The following is a 10881-nucleotide window of genomic DNA, read 5'->3' on the forward strand; positions in this document are numbered from 1 at the left end:
AGTGATGGGGAATGGCAAAGGACACACTGACAAAGGAGATTAATCAGAACTGGCTTTGACAAGCACTGTGGCAATTGGACAATTAAAACAGACATTTGGGGGGGAAAGAAGAACGAACTGGGGAGGAGGGTGGAGAAAACTGTGTAACAATCAATGAATGAAAACCCAAAATCTCTGTAAATGCTCATTAAAATGAATAAAATTTAATAATAATTTAAAAAAAGCATAGAAAGGATGACTTTACACATGGATCTCACCTGATGGGCTGCATAGGAATCAGTCTGACTACTTTTGTGGAAGAAATCACTGGAGAAGCTCAGTATCAGCAGTCAAAACTAGGCCAGGGTGGACTGTGACTCAGATTATCAATTACTCACATGTAGGTTCAAATTGAACTCGTATGTAAGTCCAAAGAACCAAGGAATGATCTTGAATCAATTCCATCTGAATTTCAATATCATCTTAAGAACAGGTTTGAGACATTGGACACCAGTGATCAAAGACCATATGAGATGTGGGGTAATAGCATCCATGAAGAAAGCAAAAGGTCATTACAGAAACAGATGAGAAAGAAAAAGAGAAATGAATGTCAGAAGAGGCTCTAAGATTGAACTGAAGTGTCAAGAAGCCAAAACAAAAAGGAGCATGTCAAAGTGAAAGAGCTGAACAGATGATTTCAAAGGGCAGCTCAGGAGGACAAAGTATTATAACGGAATGTGAAGAGAGCTGGAATTGGAGAGTAAAAACTGAAGAACTGACTTTGCATTTCTCAAGCTGAAAGAACGGGAAAACAAACTTAAGCCTTGTGTCACAATATTGAAAAATGCTAAAGGCAATATATTGAATGACCCAGAAATCATCAAAAGAACATGGAAGAAATATACAGAATCTCTGTACCAGAAAGAATTGACTGACATTGAGAAATTTCAGGGTATATCATATGAACAGGAGCCAAAGGTAATGAAGGAGGAAGTAGAAGTTGCATAGATGGGATATCAACTGACTTGTTTCAATTAAAAGATGCAGCCTTGGATGCACTCACCAGTCTATGCCAGGAAATTTGGAGAACAGCTGTCTGGCCAATGGATTGGAAGATATCCATATTTATTCCCAAGGAAGGGGATCCATTAGAATGTGGAAACTATTGAACAATACTGTTAATATCACATGCAAGCAAAATACTGCTGAAAATCATTAGAAAATGGGTGGAACAGTCAGATAGGAAACTGCCAGAAGTTCAAACAGGATTTAGAAGAGGCCGTGGCACCAAGGATATGATTGCTAATGTCAGATGGATCCTGGCTGAAAGTAAGGAATACCAGAAAAACATCTGTTTGTACTTTATTGACTATGCAAAGACATTTGGCTGTGTGGATCATAACAAGTTGTGGCTGACTTTGAGAAGAATGGAAATCACAGGGCACTTGATTGTGCTCATTCAGAACCTATATTTGGATCAGGAGGCTGTTATGCAAACAGAGAACTGGAGTACTTCATGGTTTAAAATTGAGAAAGGAGTGTATCAGGGTTGTATTCTTTCTGTATTTATTCCATCTATATTCTAAGCAAATTATCTGAGAAGCTGGACTCTATGAACAGGAGTGTGGCATTAGGATTGGAGGGAGAGTCATCAATAACCTGTGTTATGCAGATGACACAACCGTACTTACTGAAAGTGAGGAGGACTTGAAGCACTTGTTGCAGAAGATCCAGGGATGCAGCCTTCAGTATGGATTATGTCTCAATATCAAGAAAACAAAGATTCTTATCACTGGACCAATAGGTAGCATCATGAGTGATGGAGAGGAGATTGAAACTGTCAACAGCTTCATCTTGCTTGGATTCACAATTAACACCCTTGGTACCAGCAGCCAGGAAATAAGGAGACACACTGCACTGGGAAAATAAGCAGTCAGGGACCTCTCCAAATTATTGAGGAGTAATGATGTCAGTTTGAGGACTAAGGTACATCTGATTCAGGTCATGGTCTTTCTGATTACTAGCTATGCATCTGAAACTGGACAATGAATAAGGACGACAGAAGAATTGATGCCCTTGAGCTGTGGTGTTGGAGAAGAGCACTGAACATCCCATGGATGGCCAAAAGAACAAACAGAGATGTCTTGGGGCGGGGGGTACAGCCAGAGTGCTCTTTGGAGGCAAGGATGATGAAGCTTCACCTCACATATATTGGGTGTGTTGCTAGGAGGTGCTATTCCTTGGAGAAGGACATGATTCTAGGAATGGTGGAGGGTCAGCAAAGGAGAGGAAGATCCTCAATCAGGTGGATTGACACGGTGACTGCTGCAATGGGCTCTAGTGTGTCAGGAAGTGTGAGGATGGTGCAGGACAGAACAGGGTTTGGACCTTTGTTTCACAGGGTCACTATGAGTCGTGCTCAACTCGATAGCACCTAACAAAAACAACAACTACAAGCTATTCATGGCAGCAACATGCAACTCACTCCCCTAGTGCAAGAAACATACAGACAAGTGAGTAAACCCGTAAGAGCAAACTCTGAGGACGAGCAAACATGCAGATATGGTACTAGGGGCAGGGCTTCCCTCAGCGAGGTACTGCGCCGAGGTCAGGAATGCCTGCCGATGCTGGATGCTGCCTCACTCAACGCTCGGAGGGTCAGGCTGCTTCCTGAGATGCCAGTTCAGCAGGCCCGCGCCCGAAGTCTGGAGGGCTGGGCTGACTCCAGAGATGTCCGCTCAGCAGGCCCAAGGCGTGTGGCCAGGAGGGTCCAGCTGAATCCCACGATGCCGACTCAGCAGGCCCTACCTCTGAGCAGGCCCTGCACGCTGGGAAGGCAGCTCTGCACTCCAAGCATGATGGGATAAAGTTAAACAGTATCCTCCACAGTAGCTCCTAGTAGGTGAAGTGCATGTATTTTCTATGTAGGGACAACACGCACCTGATGTTAAACATACATGGGTATCGTGCCAGACACATCGCTGCCAGTCTAGAGATGGCCAGGGACAGTGCACTCCATCAGAACAAAGAGTGAGTGGAGAGTGCAACCCCAAATGTGGGCATAATGTGCACCCCTCATCAAATCCACTGGAGTGCCAGGAAGCAGTGTTTGCCAACCTAGGAGGTGAGCTTGATAAGGGAGCTCATTGTGGGAAGTGGCTCTGTCTGTCCAGGAGTCACCAAGACATGGCACACTCTGCTCTCTACATGTGGACCTGGGTGGGTTCCCACTGTTGTTGTGTTATGTGCCATCAGTGATTCTATGTACTTTAGGTCTGAAAACGGCCCCATCCTGAGCCATTCCTCATCATCTGTGACAGACCTACTGTCATTACCCCAGTCACTGAGTCAATCCACCTCATTAGGGTCTTTCCTCTCTTGCGCTGTCCCTCCACCCCTCCAAGCATGATGTCCTTCTCCAAGGACCGATCCATCCTTGCAACATGCTCAAAGTATGTCAGGCAAAGCTTCAAAATCCTTGCCTTCAGGGAGCAGCCTGGTTTCACCCTGTCCAGGACACATGTATTGTTCTCCTGGCAGTCTGCAGTGTGTTCAATACTCTTCTTCAGAACCACAACTCAAAGGCATCGATCCTTCTTCTACCATCCTTAGTTACTGTTCAGCTCTCTAATGCACAACAAGTAATTGCGAAGACCATGGCCCAGATCAGGTGCACCAGGTCCCCAACAGCGGACTTTCCCAATGAAATTCACCTTTTGACTTCTTGTCTGCTGGGGCCAAGAGTGTCGATTGTCCAGACACAAAATGGTGCAAGTCTGAGCTCAGGTGTGGCTGGGAAGGCCAGGGCGACACTGTAAGCCTCTTGGTGTGGGGTAGCCAGGAAAAGTCACTCCATGATTCCCAAGAAGGTATAAGGAACAAAGCAGAGACTGTGCCTTTGCCACCAGCCGCTGGCGTGGACACCCGTGCGGTCCTGGGTTCCTGTGCCAATCAGAAAGCTGCTCGCAGAAGTGCAAAATGGCCACGTCAGATCTGGTCCCAATTCCTCCTTCTGTGTACTTAATCATTCCGTGTTTTCACTCGCTTTCTTATTTCAGTCAGTATTTGAACTACTTTCCATTGAATCCCAGGCTTTCAGAATTATTATCGTATCTGGTATGTTTGCTTTCTGGTGTCTTAAGCTGCAAATGGCCTGAGCTGCCATCTGCCTAGTCTGCCATCTTGCCAGAATCCTGCTAATTCTGAAGCGGGATTCTCCCTTTATGTGTGTGAGTTGTTGTTGTTGTTGTTAGGTGCTGTCCAGCATGACTCATAGCAACGCTATGAACAACAGACCTGAACCCTGTCCTTTCCTGGGCCATCCTCATCGCCCCCCACACTTGAGCCCATGGCCACATTTGCTGTATCAATCCATCTCACTGAGGGTCTTCTCCTTCTCTGATCCTCCACCTTTCCAAGCATTGCGTCCCCTTCTAAGAACAGCCCCTCGTAACGACATGTCTAAAGCATGAGACAAAGCTTCACATCCTTGCCTCTACAGGACACTCGCGTTGTACTTTCTCTAAGTCATATCTGTTTGTTCTTTTGACAGTCCATGGGATAGTCAATACTCTTTTCCAATATCACAACTTGATTCTTCTTCTCTGTTAACTTTATTTATTGTCCTGTTCTCAGATGCATAACAGGAATTAAAAAGACCATGATCTGAATCAGACATACCTTAGCCTTTAAACTGACACCATCACTTCCCAGTAATTTGGAGAGGTCCCTAATAGCAGACTTTGCCAATACAATATGTCTCCTGATCTCCTGACCCATGGGTGTTGATTGTGGATCCAAGTTAAGTGAAATCATTGACAATTTTGATCTTTTCTCCACCTATCATGATGTTTCCTATTGGCCCAGTGGTTAGAATTTCTGTTTTCTTGATGTTGAGATGTTGATGGATGTACCTTGAGCTTCTGCAGCAAGTGTCTCAAGTTTTCTTTCCGCAAGCAAGGCTGTGTCACTGGATAACAAAGGTTATTGAAGAGTCTTTCTCCAAACCTAATATCATCTTCTTCATAAAGTCCAGCTTCTTGAACGATTTGTTCTGCATAAATATTCAATAGTATGGACAAAGGAACCCTGACACACACTTTTCTTGGTTTAAACCATGCAGTTCCCTGTCTGGGCAACAGCTTCTTGGTCTTCTAGAGATTTCCATGGGTTTAATGCTCTGGTGGACTAATGGCAAGAAGCTGCACTGCAATCCTGAAGGCACTTGATTCGAGGTCACCAGCTTCTCTGTGGGACAAGGAGGGGCAATCTCCTCCGTGTGATTAACAGCCTTTGAAAACCCGCCGGAGAGTCAGCTGTGGTCAGTTCCAACTCGATGATACACAACAACAGCAACAACAACTATGAAAACCAGTGCAGCCACACGTGTTGGTAGAGGCTCTAGACTAAATGGATCAGAAACAAAGACCTGGAGGTCTTCTGAAAACTAGCAAGTGTCATGTCCCCAATGATACAACCTGCACCTGCCATGGGGACAGCACAGGGGCAGCCCACCGTGGGGTTGGCGGGTGCTGACCAGAAGGCAGCTAGCCACAACATGCTTAAGAAAACTCGAAGATCTTATTGAAATTGTCTCTCATCCTGCATTGCCCTGCTTCACATGAAAGAAGAACTATTTTTACTTAAAGTCCCATCGTCAGTGCTTGTATGTGCTGTAATGTATCCAATAGGAGCTCTCATGGCCTAGTCTATACTAAGTTGTGCTATAACCCAAAGGGTATGCGTCTCTGGTGGTTCAAATCCACCAATGGCTCTTTGGGAGAAGAAAGTCAGGCTGTGTCCTCTTGTAAAGATTTCCAGCCTCAGAAACTCGACAGGGGTCACTGTGGTTTGGACCCAACTGGACAGCAATGGGTCTGGTTTGAGTAGAGACAACAGGGAGGTAACATTACAGAAACATCTCAGCCAAAAAGAGAGAGAACAAAGCCTCCCCATCAACACAGTGGGCTCTGAAAGCCGGTAAAACCAGTCCATGGCCCTTTAGCCAACACGGCATATACTGACCACAGCTCAGACAGCCTTCTGGAAGTTTCTAGGCCTGCACAGGAGAACAGGACAGCTTTGTCTGTCTCTGGGTGTTTCCTAACTTTAGGTATCAGGAGAGAGGACGTCAGAAGGAGGGCAAAGTCCAGAGTGTCTGTCAGATGCTACTACTTTCCGCTTCTGCCTGTTTAGGAAGACAGATGTGCTGAGCCAAAACACACTGCAGATGGGAAGAAAGAAAACACACCGAGGTGTGGACACACTCACCAGACCACACTCAGGCTCGCGTGCCCTGTAGGATCTAAGGCAGAGTGTGAGTGTGTTTATTATAATTGCACACCATCAAGTCAGTTCTGATTTATTGACTCCCGACAGGACAGAGCAGAACTGCCCTCTGGTGCTTCCTGGGCTGTCATCTCTCCAGGAGCAGCCTGGCAGGCCTGGTCTCCCACCGAGCTGCTGGGAGGGTTCGAACTGCTAACCTCTTGGTTAGTGGCTGAGTGCCACCAGGCCTCTGTGGCAGTTTACGAAACACGCGACTCACACTCAGCAGATGCCCGGACACCTTCACCTGTGGGACTCACGTTCTCAAAGGCTGTGTTTACTGATGCATGTAAATGTTGGCAACAGCATCGCTTAGGTGGACCCGCTTCTCCGTCCACTCCGATGTCTCAGGGATTTCTTTCTGAATCACCCCTCCCTCGTTGTCATCTATCTAACGTCCCTTGGTGTCTGTCCCCAGATGTCACTTTTACCTGCTGGCTGAAGGTCACGTTCCTCCTCCTGCTGGTGTCAGGTCCACTCCCGCCAGCAGCATCGGGGATGGCCAAGGTCTGGGGCCTCTTCAGGATCCCCGAGGACCGTGGCTTCGACGTGTCCAAGGAGCCCACCCTTAAGATGTCCCCGTCCATGCTGGAGGTCAGGGCGGCCTCCCTGCGCTCCAGGAGCCCGTGGTCCTGGTGGTAGAAGCCCTCGGGGGCTCGGGGGAAGCTGACACTGATGGCCTGTCGGGGCAGGCTGCCCGCGAGCGCCAGGTAGCCGTCCTGGCCACCCGTGAAGCAGTCTATGAGGACGCTGTCTATGTTGGAGGTGCCGAAGGAGGAGGCGAACTCGCTGAGGCCCGTCAGGGAGCTGTCCCGGCTGAGGAAGCTGCCATATTTGGGGGTGAGGGGGCTGAGGGGGGAGATGGGACTGGTGAAGCTCGCGTACAAGTTGGTGGTGGTTTGAGAAGGGGGGTTCTCACCAGCACCTTCCTCGAACAGGACGGGTGGGGAGGGGGGTAGTGGCAAGCTGGGACTCTTCATGGTGGTCTTCTTCTCGCCCAGCGGCCGCAAGGGGCGCTCAGGGATGCTGACCAGAGTCAGGACGGTGGTGACACTCAGTGTGATGGCGGTGAAGATGTAAATGACACGGAGCTGCCCGCCCAGGGCTCTGCCAAAGCTGGTTTTGTCCCAGTGGATCCCCCCGACGACATAGCCGAACCCTCCTCCGAGACCTGCAGAGAGAAGCCTGGGTAAGTGCCTCTGTGGACAGGCAGAAAGTGCTAGAAGGCGTGGGTCCACACGCGTATCCACTCCCTATACGGCCAGTCAATTCTGACTCATGGGGGACCCATAGAGTCGGCCTGCACTCTATGGGGCTCCCGATAGTTATCATCGTACTGAAGGAGATTGCCAGGCCTTTCCTCCACGCCGCCTAGGGTTGGGTTTGAACCACTAACCTTTCAATTAGTAGCTGAGTGCAAACTGAGCCACCCAGGGACCTGCACCGATGCTCATTGCACCATTTGTCACAACAGCCCATAGATGACAACAACACAGGCCTCCACCGACAGATGAAACAGAACGCAATCCAGACACACAGTGGAAGAGCACTCCGCTATAAAGAGAGCTGGAGTCTGCCATGTGCTGCAACACAGATGGGCCTCAAAGGCATCATGTTGAGGGAACTAAGTCAGACACAAAAGGACAAATACTGCACCACCTCATTCATGAGATACACCCAGAACAGACAAACGCACAGACTAAAGAGAAGCAGTGCGCACTGGGTCCTGACCCACCCAGGCATGATATTTTCAATTGCTTCCTGTACGTATGAAAGCTGGGTAATGACAAACGAAGACTGAAGAATCAGTGCTTTTGAGTTGTAGTGTTGGCCAAGAGGATTGACTGTATCCTAGATGGCCAAAAGAACACGCTGTCAAGACAATGGGCACTTTGGGATCTGTCTTGGTTTCCAAGTTCAAGAGGCAGGGGGATGTTCAGCAAAGTGGACACATAATTGGGGGAGGGGTGGGGAGAGCCCAGCGGAACCCCCAAACGGTGGCAAGAGGAGCCGGGAGCAGCAGCGTGGGCATCTGACATGGGAAACAGCTGCCAGGAACGTGCGGCGCCTCACGGACGTGAAGGCCCAGGCACACAGACTTTCACGCTGCACCCGGACCCTCACCGCCTGCCCGGGAGGCTGAGGGCAGCAGCTCCTCTGAGGACACAGGTTCCAAAGCGAAGTTGGTGGATTCCCTGCTCCAGTTGCCAAAAGAACAAACAATTCTGTCTTAGAGAAAGTGCAACCACATTGCTCCTTAGAGGCAAAGGGTGTGTGTGTGTGTGTGTATGCACCTCGGAGGCCAGGACAGTGAAACTTCCTTGTCAGGATGTGCCAGGCCTTAGAAAGAGTGGTCCCATTTGGAAAGTGGAGGGTCAGGGAAAGAGAGCAAGACCCTCAAAGAAATGCACTGACACAGTGACTAACAATAGGCGTGATCTTATCAGAGACTGTGAGGGGGGGTGGTGGGAAGGTGCTGTCTTCTCAGGGTCATTGAGACTCATAATCTACTAGGCAGCACCTAACAACAACAACAACAAGAAGGGGCGGGTGGGGGAGAAAGTGACAAGGCATTTGCTTCCTGAATTTCTGTCAAGAGGGATGAAAAACTGGAAACATAACCGTGAGAGTGGTAAAAACAAGGAACATAGATAAGAGCACGGGCTAACACGTTAAAAAAGATCAGAATGAAATATTTTCTATATTTTACCACAATACATTTTTAATTTTTTAAACAGGAGTGGTTTCCTCTCTCAGGATGATACTAAAAACAAAAGAAAAAGAAAAAGGTTGCAGCCAAGTTGGTTCTTATGTCAATTCCACGTGGGTCAGAGAAGAACGGTGCCCTTGGGGGTTTCCAGGCTGTGAGCTTTCCGAGGCAGATCGACCAGCAGGCCTTTCTGCCAGGCAGCTGTGAGGCAAATTTTAACTACCAGCTTTTTACTTCAACCAACGTGCCAGAGAATAACAACAAGGTCTAGATGAAGCCATGGGGGCTTGAAAAGGGCCAGGCAGTTTTCCCAGCACCCTACAGCTGATAAGTAGGGAGCAAAGAACCCCTTCAGTCTCAGATTCCAGAACCTGGGCTGAGCTATTCTAGGGGTCCTGTCTGAATTTTAAAACTTTTCCTTAATTTAAAATTTTTCCCCCATTTTAAATAGAGTCACTCCAAAGTCTAAAAAGCATTGTGCTTATTTAAAGGCTAAGGCGCAACTGATTCAAGCAATGGTCTTTTCAATTACTTGCTATGCATCTTTTATTATTATTATTTTATTATTATTATTATTTTTGTCTATGTACTGTCAAACCAGATCTGATTGGTACAGGAGGAGACTGCCCCTCCTTCTCCAGCAGAGCATCTGGTGGATTTGAACCACACACCTCTGGGATTGCAGTGCAGCTTCTTGCCACTAGGTCACCAGAGCTCCCTCTTGCTATGCATCTTAAAGGTGATGAATTAGGATGACAGAAGAATCATCGATGTCTTTCAGTTGGAGCATTGAAGAAGAGCACTGAAGATCCCACGGACTGCCAAAAGAACAGACTGCTCTGTCCTGGAGAAAGTGCAACTGGGATGTTGCAGCATCTCACATACTCTGGGGTATTGATAGGAGGGGCCAGTCTTCGGGAAAAGACATCACACTAGGAAATGTGGAGAGTCAGCATTAGAGAGGAAGATGTCAGCAAGACAGATTGACCCAATGGCTATATCGATGGGCTCAAATATGTCAGAGATGATGGGATGGCACAGGACATGGCAAGGTTCGGATATGTTGTTCACAGGGTTGCTATTAGTCAAAGTCTACTCCATGCCACCTAACAACAGCAAAAATATTTTAAATGGGAGTTATTTTCTCCCAGTTTATTTTGTAACATGGTAAACATTTTATGGAGAAAATATAGAAATACTGGTTTTTATATAGTATTTAAATAGTCAATTATTATACTGACTTTTTTGCTCTTCTGCAGTCCTTGATATGTTCACAAATGCAGTCGTCAATGTCAATAGCTCTATTGCCGTAGTGCATCACCAAAGGATCAGCAGTTCGAATCCACCAGGCTGTCAAAAGGAGAATGACGGCCGTCTGCTCCCATGAAGATTTAGACCATCGGCAACCCAGCGGGAGGTCTTCAGGAGCCGGATCGACTCAGCAGCAGGTTTAGACCTCCCATCTATCTGAGACGGAGCACCGGCTCCGGATAGTGGGTAATCAATTTTTGTCCGGTTCCTGATTTCAACAGAATGTTTTGCTATTAGACTCAGTAGAAGCATATATGTTGTTGTTAGGTACCATCGAATTGAGTGGGATCCATAGTGACCTTATGGACAACAGATCTGAACCTTCTCCTATCCTGTGCCATCCTCATGCTTCCTAACACGCGCAAGCCCATTGCTGCAGTCACTGTGTTCATCCATCTGGTTGAGGGTCTTCCTCTTCTCTTGCTGACCCTCCACCTTTCCAAGCACAATGTCCTCCTCCAAGGTACAGCTTCTCCTAGAAACAAGATACAATGTGTGCCAGGAAGCTTTATCATAGATCTATATTCCATATATATCTTTTTTATATATATATT

The 10881-nt window shown here is 47.5% G+C and overlaps 1 protein-coding gene across 1 annotated transcript in view; it reads right to left on the minus strand.

The window, feature by feature from the left end:
- The window catches only part of SLC45A1 (solute carrier family 45, member 1), a 24281-nt gene that overhangs the window by 10420 nt on the left and 2980 nt on the right, over positions 1–10881 (minus strand). Inside the window, exon 4 of the mRNA XM_006885780.1 lies at positions 6738–7477. Within this exon, the coding sequence (XP_006885842.1) occupies positions 6738–7477 (740 nt within the window). The remainder of the gene's footprint in view (positions 1–6737; positions 7478–10881) is intronic.

The sequence above is a fragment of the Elephantulus edwardii genome, unplaced genomic scaffold, assembly GCF_000299155.1.
Source record: "Elephantulus edwardii isolate Elephantulus edwardi_28Jun2011 unplaced genomic scaffold, EleEdw1.0 scaffold00045, whole genome shotgun sequence".
Lineage (NCBI taxonomy): Eukaryota > Metazoa > Chordata > Mammalia > Macroscelidea > Macroscelididae > Elephantulus > Elephantulus edwardii.